Source organism: Poromitra crassiceps (genome assembly GCF_964638095.1).
Source record: "Poromitra crassiceps genome assembly, chromosome: 3".
NCBI lineage: Eukaryota > Metazoa > Chordata > Actinopteri > Beryciformes > Melamphaidae > Poromitra > Poromitra crassiceps.
This window is the reverse complement of record NC_139625.1, coordinates 81,259,417-81,273,353: the sequence shown is the minus strand read 5'-3', so window position 1 is coordinate 81,273,353 and position 13,937 is coordinate 81,259,417. Positions and strand designations below refer to the sequence as shown.

The 13,937-nt window shown below is 46.9% G+C and overlaps 1 protein-coding gene across 3 annotated transcripts in view; it reads right to left on the bottom strand.

Annotated features, from left to right (window-relative positions):
- The window catches only part of actn1 (actinin, alpha 1), a 112,043-nt gene that overhangs the window by 53,507 nt on the left and 44,599 nt on the right, over positions 1 to 13,937 (bottom strand). For all 3 annotated transcript variants that reach the window (XM_083634403.1, XM_083634401.1, XM_083634402.1), the window contains exon 2: positions 469 to 583. In XM_083634403.1, coding sequence (XP_083490529.1) covers positions 469 to 583 — 115 coding nt within the window. The remainder of the gene's footprint in view (positions 1 to 468; positions 584 to 13,937) is intronic.

Sequence of the window (13,937 nt, the reverse complement as noted above, 5' to 3'; positions counted from 1 at the left end):
GTCTGTGACAATACCATGTGACAATAGCCAGCCCGCTGCCTGTGACAATACCATGTGACAATAAGCCAGCCCGCTGTCTGTGACAATACCATGTGACAATAGCCAGCCCGCTCGCTGCCTGTGACAATACCATGTGACAATAGCCAGCCCGCTGCCTGTGACAATACCATGTGACAATAAGCCAGCCAGCTGCCTGTGACAATACCATGTGACAATAGCCAGCCCGCTCGCTGCCTGTGACAATACCATGTGACAATAGCCAGCCCGCTGCCTGTGACAATACCATGTGACAATAAGCCAGCCCGCTGCCTGTGACAATACCATGTGACAATAGCCAGCCCGCTGTCTGTGACAATACCATGTGACAATAGCCAGCCCGCTGCCTGTGACAATACCATGTGACAATAGCCAGCCCGCTCGCTGCCTGTGACAATTGCCATCTATCTTTGGTTGTGTTCTGCTGTTTACCTGAGATGACCTCCAGCAGCAACATCAGTTTCAGCCCATCCCGGAAGTCCTCCTCGATGTTCTCGATCCCTGTGCCTGCTTTCCTCAGGTGGGAGTTACACCAGGCTGTGAATGTCTACAGAGAAGGAATGGAGAAAAGAAAGCTGTCACAAGACATACTATAGCCTACGTGTAGAAGAGCACTGTATACAGTATATGTGCAGCAGACATACTATAGCCTACATGTAGAAGAGCACTGTATATATGTGCAGCAGGCAAGGAATTCCCAGTCTTCAATACACATGGACCACCCAGGTGCTTGCCAGGTACAGCGGACTTGATAATGATGCTATCAGACTCTCGTTATGCTTGAATGGAAACAGCCAAATATGTTAAAGTGGACAAGGTTAACGTCATGACAGGCCAACAGTAATGCACAACACATGTTTAGATTTGGGCCTCTAACCACTAAGGCAGCAGGGTGGCATAGTGAGTAGTAGGGGTGGGACGATATACCAAAATTGTTGCAATATTATCGTGAGGCATAAAATTGAGTCGCTATATTAGCTCCATTTTATTCTGCTGTAGTAATCAAAACATGAGACGGCTTGCCCATAACTAATTTCACAAGCTCACATCCAAATGATTATTTGCACTTTGTAATTATTTATTTTTTTATTGTTGTTTATGATTGCTAGAACAATCTGTGGCTCAAACTCAAGATCACAGCTGATCCACAGCTGATCCACTGCACCCTCTATGGTCTGAGTATGCACTCTTACCTTCAGGGAGAAGGTACTGTAGGATGACTAAACGAGGCATTACATCCTTTGTCCCACGCAGCATTCAGCTGCTTAACAAGTTTACATTTTGGTCTGATTTGAAGCACTTTTGAATTTGCACCTGGTGCGTTTCATTGATCATGCACCTGGTGCGTGTTATTGATCATGCACCTGGTGCGTTTCATTGATCATGCACCTGGTGCGTTTCATTGATCATGCAATGTGATGCTTTTTTTATGATGTATGTATATTATGCTTATGTTTGTGCTGTATTAAATGTGTGCCTGTCATGTTCTTTTTGGGCTCTCTCTGTGCAGAGCAAATTCCCTGAGGGGCAATAAAGGTTTCATTCATTCAACCTCAAACAAAAACAAAAAAAATTACAGTCAGACTTTGCTGTCATTTAACTTTTTTAAATTATATCGTATGGTGGGCATATTGACTTGTGCCCCCCAGATCGCCTATCGAGGATCTGGCTTCAAAACAATGGCTCCCTACCAGATAATTTAATTTCTCTTGTATGTCATTGCTAAAATACAATGCTTAGCAGGGGATGAGAACGCGTATCCTGCTGGCAGTTTGTTTCCACTTCGTCCCAACTCTCCATGTATCTATCTTAGCGTCGCGATGCTAATATGCTAATGTACAGTATGTTATTCATGGGTCACTGATGTTAGGCTTAAGGTTTGATTATGGTCAAGGCTGTCGTAAAGTCATGAAAAAGTGAGGAGTCCCACACTGGATCATTGTGTGTACTGTATGCACACTATGCAGTACAGTGCATGCCACACTGGATCATTGTGTACTGTATGAGGTACAGTGCATGCCACACTGCATCATTGTGTACTGTATGCAGTACAGTGCATGCCACACTGGATCATTGTGTACTGTATGCAGTACAGTGCATGCCACACTGGATCATTGTGTACTGTATACAGTACAGTGCATGCCACACTGGATCATTGTGTACTGTATACAGTACAGTGCATGCCACACTGGATCATTGTGTACTGTATACAGTACAGTGCATGCCACACTGGATCATTGTGTACTGTATGCAGTACAGTGCATGCCACACTGCATCATTGTGTACTGTATGCAGTACAGTGCATGCCACACTGGATCATTGTGTACTGTATACAGTACAGTGCATGCCACACTGGATCATTGTGTACTGTATACAGTACAGTGCATGCCACACTGCATCATTGTGTACTGTATGCAGTACAGTGCATGCCACACTGGATCATTGTGTACTGTATGCAGTACAGTGCATGCCACACTGCATCATTGTGTAGTGTATACAGTTACAGTACAGTGCATGCCACACTGGATCATTGTGTACTGTATACAGTTACAGTACAGTGCATGCAGGCCTCGGGCTCCCAGGCATTGCTGGCATGCTAACAAGCTAATGGAAAACATCTGGCTCTGGCCGCCCAACAGGAGCTGGCATGAGCAGTGGGCCCGCCGCGCGCCCGGCCGTGAACGCCTCTTTATGAGATCCTGGGTTAATTACACCCAGGGCCCGAACATCAGGCACCATGTTTCCACCAGAGAGCTGGAGGAGGACCTGCAGGAGCACAGCCAGACACTTATGAAAGCCAGCACTGTCTTCCACGGCCGGGGGAACAAAAGCCACTTAAAAAGTCACTGGCAGGCTGCTTCCAGGCACTCTCGGAACTTCTGCGATGAGATCACCCTTAAAAATGTAGTGGCATGAGGTTTGTATGGCTATCAATACACTGGAGTGTGTAGGAGCCGGGTTTCAGATGTGTGTGAGTGAGCTTGATGGTATGTGGTCGTGGAGCTTGCTAAGAGATGCTAGCCAATGAAAAAGCCTAGTGAAAAACCCTGTGGATGGTGTAGTAGAAAACTGTGGAAGATGTCAGTGGAAAAGGGACAGATTATATAGTATTTGATCTCCAAGAGAGGAGCTGGCAGAAAAAGACCAGCGTTGAAGATTGATGTGTTCTGCAAATAACGCCTGGCAGCCACACGCCCTCGGGCCCCCGGTGTTATGTACAGTAAGACTCCTGATTTAAGTGTTATGTCCAGTAAGACTCCTGATTTAAGTGTGTTATGTCCAGTAAGACTCCTGATTTAAGTGTGTTATGTACAGTAAGACTCCTGATTTAAGTGTTATGTCCAGTAAGACTCCTGATTTAAGTGTTATGTCCAGTAAGACTCCTGATTTAAGTGTGTTATGTACAGTAAGACTCCTGATTTAAGTGTTATGTACAGTAAGACTCCTGATTTAAGTGTTATGTCCAGTAAGACTCCTGATTTAAGTGTGTTATGTACAGTAAGACTCCTGATTTAAGTGTTATGTCCAGTAAGACTCCTGATTTAAGTGTTATGTCCAGTAAGACTCCTGATTTAAGTGTGTTATGTACAGTAAGACTCCTGATTTAAGTGTTATGTACAGTAAGACTCCTGATTTAAGTGTTATGTCCAGTAAGACTCCTGATTTAAGTGTGTTATGTACAGTAAGACTCCTGATTTAAGTGTTATGTCCAGTAAGACTCCTGATTTAAGTGTTATGTACAGTAAGACTCCTTAAGTCAAGCTCCTAACAGGCCCAAAGATATTTCAATTAGCCTTTAATCAATAGTCCCTCGTGAGGCTAGCCAAAGTCTTGAAGCAGTTGAAACAGGCTTGTGGTGTCAGCAACAATAAACTAATGAAAGTGTAAGAGGAGGGAGTTGGCGGTGCAGGTCGGGGTGCAGGCCATGTGCTCCCTTGTTTCATGACACTTTCCAATGCAAGTTTCTAATTAAACAGAAAAGCCTTAAAAAGATGAAAAGAAAGTCAAGGCGACGTTGCATGCTGGCAGATCCAAATGGCAGCAAGAGGTAGCTGTTTGAAAAACCCAGAATCCTCTCATTTGATGTCAGTAAACGGTACCAACACAGCTGCTCTGTGATGCTTTAGTTTACAGCAAAGGAAATCAAAGGGACCAAAGAGGGGGGAAAAGTAATGTTGGTGATGCTGTTGTTGGCTGCTGTTTAGGAGACAGCGGGTTTGGATCTGGAGTTTAAGGGGCAGTTGGATTTGCGCGAGATCATGTGATCACAATCCCACCACAAATCCATCTCGCCACGCTCCGATCTATTGGTTTGAATCTGAACCACCGGCGGTTCAGACCAATCAGAGTCCAGAGGCAGCTGGAGGCGGGCTTTAGGTGTGACGATGGCAAGCTGGCTGCTGGCTGTGATATATAAGTGATAGACAGATGTTCATCCAATCACCTGCCAGGTGATTTTTTAAGTGCCTGTGCCCTTTGAAACGGTTTCCTGAGCCACTCATTGACAGATGGTTATGTACATGGTATGTATATATACTAACCATTTGGCAGCATCATGTTAGAAGTGTCCAGCCCCAAGACTAGAATTTGATTTAAGCTAATAGGACAAATCTATGGGTAGCAAATGGATGGATTATTATATTGATATATGGATTATTATGTATTATATTATATATATTATTTATGGATAGGATGCTCTTCTGTGTTGCAGTCCTACTTTGTGATTTAGGCACACGTAAAAAATCTCGCCTAGTGTAGCTTTAACAAGAACATACTGATGTCAAAAGGTTCTGAAGTCAACTCGCAAAGAGCACAGTTGTGAAAACGGCAAAAGTTCAGCAGAGGAATGCTAGCTTGTTAAATGAGATGGGGGCGGAGGTGGAGGTGGAGAGTGGGGTGGGGGTGTACCGTACAGTGAGCTTGGTTGCTCTGGGCCGGGCAGTAGGCACCAGCCTGCCTCCTGCAGCTGCGCTAACTCTCTGGGTCACTGCTCAGTTTGGCACACAGCCAGTCCAGGCTGGCAGGTCACGTGACCTGCACGTCACATGACCGCATGGCTAACTCTCTGGGTCACTGCTCAGTTTGGCACACAGCAAGCCCAGGCTGGCAGCCACCTGCACGTCACATGACCGCATGGCTGTGCTGCGGTCAACACTCCCCCAGGGCCCTCCAGCTGTTCTGGGGCTCTTAGCAGGACAGGGGACTAACTTACTGCTCCACACTGGCAAGCTAAAGACTGTTTCACTAGCATTTATATTTCTACAATAGAGGAGGATTATCTGTTGACGTGGTTCGTCAGTCTAGTTTCACAATATTTTCTGAAATTAGCACGTCTTAAAATATGAATAACGTGCATGAAAAGTGAGAGAAATTAGCATTAGCTAACATTTTCCCATGACAAAAATTGCATGTCCAATTCATGTGATTGTCACATAATCCTGATGGAGGAGCATAATCTTGCTATCTATCCGTGTCCACAAACAAAACCGAATCTTCATGTAAAAGTTGCTGTTCGAGTCACAGTAGTCGTGTTTCCATTACCGTCAGAAATGCGCAAAATCTAAATATCGCAATAGAAATTGGGTAATGGAAACACGTAAATTTCGAAAAAGCTCCCAAATATCGCAAAACGTTTTTGCGCTCTCATGAGGTGGTTTTTCAGACGTGTCGATATAGCAGTTTATCGCAAAAGTGTAATGGAAACAGATTTTCCGCATTTGCACGTCATGTGACCCATCTTCTCCTTTGGAAAATGAAAGGAAATTAGGGAGAAAGGGTTTGATAAGCCGTGGCAAAACCTTCGCAGCAAGTGGAAAACTTTGAAGCAACGCTACCTAGCAGAAAGACGTGTTGTGCAAAAGCGGAGCCGGAAAATAGATCATGTTTAATGGGAGAAATCGATCCATGCCTGTGTGCGCGCATTTGGCACAGCGGCGAGATGATCGGCGGGATGAAAAGCACACCGGTGCGGTGCTGTTGACTGAAGTGATTAATACATTACACACGTTTCAGGTGCAATGTTATAATTATAATACACGATATTCTGACTATTGCACCATATCAGCCTTTCCCCCCCTCCTCCATCTCTAAAATGGGACAAGTTGTAGGCTACCTTTTTTCCTCTGCCTGTCGCGCTCACTGCATTCACCGCAGCCCGCAACATGTTCTTTTGAATTGATAATCAGGCTCGTTTATATGCGTTGTAACTTCATGTTGTGATTTGCATTGACCATTGGTTGGATTTGAGCATGCAGGGGACGGGATATGGGGCAGATCCGCGTGCGTAATCACTGTGGCAGCTGCTGGTAACGGGAATTGCGAAACTCAACTTCAATGGAAACGCCTACAAGTCGCAATTGTACATTGTCGAAGTTGTAGAAATATCGCAATTATTTTGTGAAAAACTGTAATGGAAACACAGCTAGTATGGGGCTTGTAGAGCAGGCAAACTTACCAGCCACACCCAAACCTGGCCTGTATTAAGCTGGAGACTAGTGTTCATTAGCTGGCCCTTAGGATAGACTTAGATGATTTAGATGAACCTGGCATCAGCAGGCCTGTGGCTGCCTCCGTCTTCCTCTCTAAGCCCCGCCTCAGATCCAGCAGGGTTTCCTCTTTGTGTGCTGCAGTATTTTGGTTCCCCCATAGAAGGATGGTTTTATATGGTGTTGGTTCTGTAGTTATACATAGCTAGATATTAATGCACATCACATGTATTGACGTTACTATGACGTCCTGTTTTCCGAGCACAACTGTTTTCTGGAGCACAAAGGTTCTGCATCCGCCACATCTGCAAAGCTGCATCCGCGGGATCTGATAGCGGAAGAGCGTGGTGCTTTTGGCCCCAGACTAAGACAGATACACAAGTTAGAGCTGTGTTTCATCCCCATGTGCCTCCAGTTTAGCTTTGTCAACTCAGAACATCAATTCATTGGTTTGCTATAGAGTCTATAGTATAGACTGCTGGAGGAGCTGACAGAGGAAGTTGGAACACGTCCCCCGAGAGCTGTGATTTCATCGCTTCGGTTAAACTGTAGGCATCAGGGGCGGATTCTCCTGACCGACAACCAACGCTCGTTAACCGATGATTAACCGTTAAAGCCCCATTCAGCAACTTTTCCAAGTTTCGCTATTGGAGAAACTGCGCCCTCTGGGTGCAATAGTATCGATATCGATATCGCCGTTCAAAGTCAACAAAACACAGCGGCAGAAAGCTCTATGAACATGTGGTGACATCGGGTACTCACCACGTGATGAAATAATAATCCATAGTTACGTGAAAGGTCATTTTAGTAGCAAATCCGCATCGAGTTACTTCCTTGTTCCCAGGAACACAACGCTCCCGCTGTACAACGCATGCGCACATCTTGCCTCCGGGACGCAGGCACCAAACTGCTTAGTCCCAGGAGAGGCCTTTGGAGGGCGGTGTGTCACCAATAGAGGTGACATTCTCCATGTTACAAGTCACTCTACCAGCTTCAATGACTAAAAAGCTGTTATATTAAGGGGAAAAAGTGACTGATTGGGGCTTTAACCAACAAGATTGGGAATCGAACCCAGGACCTTCTTGCCGTGAAGCAACAGCGCTACCACTGCACCACCTGGCCCTTTAGCAGACTGGATAGTCTGCACTATCCAGTCGAAGAGTCTGGAGAGGCCAATCCCACCACTGTGCCACCAATCTGTGATGTTCAATGCATTCCAGGAGTTATTTTGTGGGAACTTACTTTTTTGGGTGTAGCCACTTTCCTTCAACCTGCCTCACCTACTTCTACTTCTTTTCATTCCTGACAGTTCCAACAATCCCCACAGAGCAGAACTGTGTTGTTGCGTGACACTGGGGGAAGCCTGGACACACCAACACCTGACGTTTCCCACTGATGCTTTATAGCTCAAACACTTTCTGCACCACCAAACTCCATCGTAGCTGCACTGGAAATATGACATTACCACCAAACATCTCCACTTGAGTGGTTTGGCCTTTAGTTACTAAAGGCACAAAAAGGCAGGAACCGCCAATAGCTGTTTCCTTTTAACAGTGTTAAAGTGTTTTAGGGTGGATTTTCCCTATGGATTGTTGATTGTACAACTGTGGAGACTGAGTGATACATATATAGGCCTACTTTGCGGTCTGCAGTGTCTCGTATGTTCCCCTGTGTTGTGTGTGCGTGCGTGTGTGTGTGTGTGTGTGCGCGCGCGCGCGCGCGTGTGTGTGTGTGTGTGTGTGTGTGTGTGTGTGTGTGTGTGCGTGTGTGTGTGTGTGTGAGGTCCTGTTGTCAGTAATGTATGTGCTGTGTTAATCTCTGGAAGCTGTTAAGAAGTCTGTCTGTGTACTCCAATGTCCCCGAGACAAATTCCTGTTCGTTAACAAACTCGCCAATGAAAATGGTTCTGATTCTGATGACCCAGGCAGCTTAGCTTAACATGGCGTGGTTCAGCCACCGTACAACATCCCTCATGCCCCAAGAGCCCAGCAAAAAGCACAGAGTACAGTATGTCTGTGGGAGGACAGAGTACAGTATGTCTGTAGGAGGACAGAGTACAGTATGTCTGTAGGAGGACAGAGTACAGTATGTCTGTAGGAGGACAGAGTACAGTATGTCTGTAGGAGCACAGAGTACAGTATGTCTGTAGGAGCACAGAGTACAGTATGTCTGTGGGAGGACAGAGTACAGTATGTCTGTAGGAGGACAGAGTACAGTATGTCTGTGGGAGGACAGAGTACAGTATGTCTGTAGGAGGACAGAGTACAGTATGTCTGTAGGAGGACAGAGTACAGTATGTCTGTAGGAGCACAGAGTACAGTATGTCTGGAGGAACACAGAGTACAGTATGTCTGTGGGAGGACAGAGTACAGTATGTCTGTAGGAGGACAGAGTACAGTATGTCTGTGGGAGGACAGAGTACAGTATGTCTGTAGGAGGACAGAGTACAGTATGTCTGTGGGAGGACAGAGTACAGTATGTCTGTGGGAGGACAGAGTACAGTATGTCTGTAGGAGCACAGAGTACAGTATGTCTGTGGGAGGACAGAGTACAGTATGTCTGTAGGAGGACAGAGTACAGTATGTCTGTGGGAGGACAGAGTACAGTATGTCTGTGGGAGGACAGAGTACAGTATGTCTGTAGGAGGACAGAGTACAGTATGTCTGTAGGAGCACAGAGTACAGTATGTCTGTAGGAGGACAGAGTACAGTATGTCTGTAGGAGGACAGAGTACAGTATGTCTGTAGGAGGACAGAGTACAGTATGTCTGTGGGAGGACAGAGTACAGTATGTCTGTGGGAGGACAGAGTACAGTATGTCTGTGGGAGGACAGAGTACAGTATGTCTGTGGGAACACAGAGTACAGTATGTCTGTGGGAGGACAGAGTACAGTATGTCTGTGGGAGGACAGAGTACAGTATGTCTGTGGGAGGACAGAGTACAGTATGTCTGTGGGAGGACAGAGTACAGTATGTCTGTAGGAGGACAGAGTACAGTATGTCTGTGGGAGGACAGAGTACAGTATGTCTGTGGGAGGACAGAGTACAGTATGTCTGTGGGAGGACAGAGTACAGTATGTCTGTGGGAACACAGAGTACAGTATGTCTGTGGGAGGACAGAGTACAGTATGTCTGTGGGAGGACAGAGTACAGTATGTCTGTGGGAGGACAGAGTACAGTATGTCTGTGGGAGGACAGAGTACAGTATGTCTGTAGGAGGACAGAGTACAGTATGTCTGTGGGAGGACAGAGTACAGTATGTCTGTGGGAGGACAGAGTACAGTATGTCTGTGGGAGGACAGAGTACAGTATGTCTGTGGGAGGACAGAGTACAGTATGTCTGTAGGAGGACAGAGTACAGTATGTCTGTGGGAGGACAGAGTACAGTATGTCTGTAGGAGGACAGAGTACAGTATGTCTGTGGGAGGACAGAGTACAGTATGTCTGTAGGAGGACAGAGTACAGTATGTCTGTAGGAGGACAGAGTACAGTATGTCTGTAGGAGGACAGAGTACAGTATGTCTGTAGGAGGACAGAGTACAGTATGTCTGTAGGAGGACAGAGTACAGTATGTCTGTGGGAGGAACACAGAGTATAGTATGTCTGTGAGAGGACAGAGTACAGTATGTCTGTGGGAGGACAGAGTACAGTATGTATGTGGGAGGACAGAGTACAGTATGTCTGTGGGAGGACAGAGTACAGTATGTCTGTGGGAGGACAGAGTACAGTATGTATGTGGGAGGACAGAGTACAGTATGTCTGTGGGAGGACAGAGTACAGTATGTCTGTGGGAACACAGAGTATAGTATGTATGTGGGAGGACAGAGTACAGTATGTCTGTAGGAGGACAGAGTACAGTATGTCTGTAGGAGGACAGAGTACAGTATGTCTGTGGGAGGACAGAGTACAGTATGTCTGTGGGAACACAGAGTACAGTATGTCTGTAGGAGGACAGAGTACAGTATGTCTGTGGGAGGACAGAGTACAGTATGTCTGTGGGAACACAGAGTACAGTATGTCTGTGGGAGGACAGAGTACAGTATGTCTGTGGGAGGACAGAGTACAGTATGTCTGTGGGAACACAGAGTACAGTATGTCTGTAGGAGGACAGAGTACAGTATGTATGTGGGAGGACAGAGTACAGTATGTCTGTGGGAGGACAGAGTATAGTATGTCTGTGGGAGGACAGAGTACAGTATGTCTGTGGGAGGACAGAGTACAGTATGTCTGTGGGAGGACAGAGTACAGTATGTCTGTGGGAGGACAGAGTACAGTATGTCTGTGGGAGGACAGAGTACAGTATGTCTGTGGGAGGACAGAGTACAGTATGTCTGTGGGAGGACAGAGTACAGTATGTCTGTGGGAGGACAGAGTACAGTATGTCTGTGGGAGGACAGAGTACAGTATGTCTGTGGGAGGACAGAGTACAGTATGTCTGTGGGAACACAGAGTACAGTATGTCTGTGGGAGGACAGAGTACAGTATGTCTGTGGGAGGACAGAGTACAGTATGCCTGTAGGAGGACAGAGTACAGTATGTCTGTAGGAGGACAGAGTACAGTATGTCTGTGGGAGGACAGAGTACAGTATGTCTGTGGGAGGACAGAGTACAGTATGTCTGTGGGAGGACAGAGTACAGTATGTCTGTGGGAGGACAGAGTACAGTATGTCTGTGGGAGGACAGAGTACAGTATGTCTGTAGGAGGACAGAGTACAGTATGTCTGTAGGAGGACAGAGTACAGTATGTCTGTGGGAGGAACTGGGGGTCGTAAATATGGAGCCTCCCCCCGCTCGCGTCTGCCTCCTCTCTCCTCTCTCCTCTCTCCTCTCTCCTCTCTCCTCTCTCCTCTCTCCTCTCTCCCAGAACTCACAGGCTATAAAAACAACAGGGGTTCAAGAGTGGGGGGAGTCTGCTCCGCATCAGCTGCAGGGCAGCGAGGGCACGCTGCCAGCCGGTGTCAAACTGCAGGGCACGCTGCCAGCCGGTGTCAAACTGCAGGGCACGCTGCCAGCCAGCGTCAAACTGCAGGGCACGCTGCCAGCCAGCGTCAAACTGCAGGGCACGCTGCTAGCCAGCGTCAAACTGCAGGGCACGCTGCCAGCCAGCGTCAAACTGCAGGGCACGCTGCCAGCCAGCGTCAAACTGCAGGGCACGCTGCCAGCCAGTGTCAAACTGCAGGGCACACTGCCAGCCAGTGTCAAACTGCAGGGCACACTGCCAGCCGGCGTCAAACTGCAGGGCACGCTGCCAGCTGGCGTCAAAGTGCAGGGCACGCTGCCAGCCAGCGTCAAACTGCAGGGCACGCTGCCAGCCAGCGTCAAACTGCAGGGCACACTGCCAGCCAGTGTCAAACTGCAGGGCACGTTGCCAGCCTGTGTCAAACTGCAGGGCACGCTGCCAGCCAGCGTCAAACTGCAGGGCACACTGCCAGCCAGTGTCAAACTGCAAGGCACGCTGCCAGCCAGCGTCAAACTGCAGGGCACGCTGCCAGCCAGTGTCAAACTGCAGGGCACGCTGCCAGCCAGCGTCAAAATGCAGGGCACACTGCCAGCCAGCGTCAAACTGCAGGGCACACTGCCAGCCAGCGTCATTTACGCACAACACGTTTCTCATGGCAACCATGGAACACACAGCGTTAAAGCAGGAGACGTACAGTGCAGAGAGACATCCCATGTTATTGTACTCAGTGATGTAATGTACTCAGTGATGTAATGTACTCAGTGATGTAATGTACTCAGTGATGTAATGTACTCAGTGATGTAATGTACTCAGTGATGTAATGTACTCAGTGATGTAATGGCACCTAAATAGAAAACGATGAGTAAACTATGAACTCTGTGATTTGATGGTTTACTCCTTTTGATACCCGAGTGAACTTTATTTCACTATTAACTGAGTTTGGTTGAGTTTCCCCGACTCGAATGGTTCTTAACATGAGGGCCGAGGACCACCAGGGGTCCTTGAGGGCATTCCAGGCATATAGATGTGTATATATATATAAAAATATCGGCACTGGTAGGATCCCTCTTGTCCAATCAAATTGCTCAGCCGGAACTACCTGTTGTATAAATAAATATATATATATATATATATATATATATATATATATATATATATATATATATATATGATTTATATATATATATCCACTCTCCCCTCCCCCTCTCTCCCCCTCATCCTCTCCCCTCTCCCTCCCCCTCATCCCCTCTCCCCTCTGCCTCCCACTCCATTAATCAACCTCAGTTATAGGAAAATATTTCCTGCGGCCTCTCTGCCAGTTCCATATTAGTACAATCCTCTGGCTGAAACAAGGCAGCTCATGAGTGCGTATCCAAAACGCGCAGGCCGACAAATGTAGAGAGAGAGGAAAGGCAGATATTGTTGGCAGGCCGTCTGACACAGGAAAGTGCTTTTCAGCCAGTTTCTCAAGCCCGGGGTACCAGAGGGCCTCTCATGTCCCCATGCAGCCCCGCTAAGAGAGGCAGACCAAGTGCATGAAGAACGTCTAGAAAAACATCTTTCCAGCGTCTCCTCCAGACTGTTCAAGCAGCCAGTAGAAACAAGGCACGAGGAGGCGAGGGGAGAGAAGGAAAGCTTCATATATCTTCATAATCCACCACACACAAAACTATAATAGTGAATGAATACTTGGCTGTCTGGGTGAGGAGGGGCGTCCTCTGTGTGGCCCATGGAGGTGTGAGTGTCATTTCTCTCCTATGAAGTCTATTTCTGCTGCATTAATTTCACTACGACTTCACGCCGCGGGGCCCCAAAGTGCCGGTGGAAAGGAAAGTGCGCGCCAGGAACACGAGGCTGCAGCGCCTTCAACGCCTCCAAGATGATTCCTGAACGCGTGATGGATTAACGCATGGTTTCTAACAAGGCGAGGTAACTGAGAACACCTTCTGAGTTACAGCAACGGCAAAGGAGTGTTGCACATGGAGCAGTTAAGTGTTCAATGTCTTTGATATTCTGATGTATTTCCATCATGTGACACAGATCTGATGTTTCCATCACGTGACACAGATCTGATGTTTCCATCACGTGACACAGATCTGATGTTTCCATCACGTGACACAGATCTGATGTTTCCATCACGTGACACAGATCTGATGTTTTCTAATCAATTGGAACCGCAAAAAGCTGCATCGAGTCGCATTTTTTCAATTCTGTGGTACTTATGTGGTACAGCATGGTTTAAAATCAGATCCCGTGGTATGCGACCTACATACAACTTGTACTTCAAAATAATCATCATTTTTATTGTTAGTGTTGACAATAAGTAATAAAAAGTTAGTGTTGCCATGATTGACAATACGTAAATCTTCTTCTGTTTACCTGAAGCAACTGTTGCAATGTTGATGACCGAGGCAGCGCAGAGGATAACAAGGTACAACAATGGAGAGAAAACTAAAT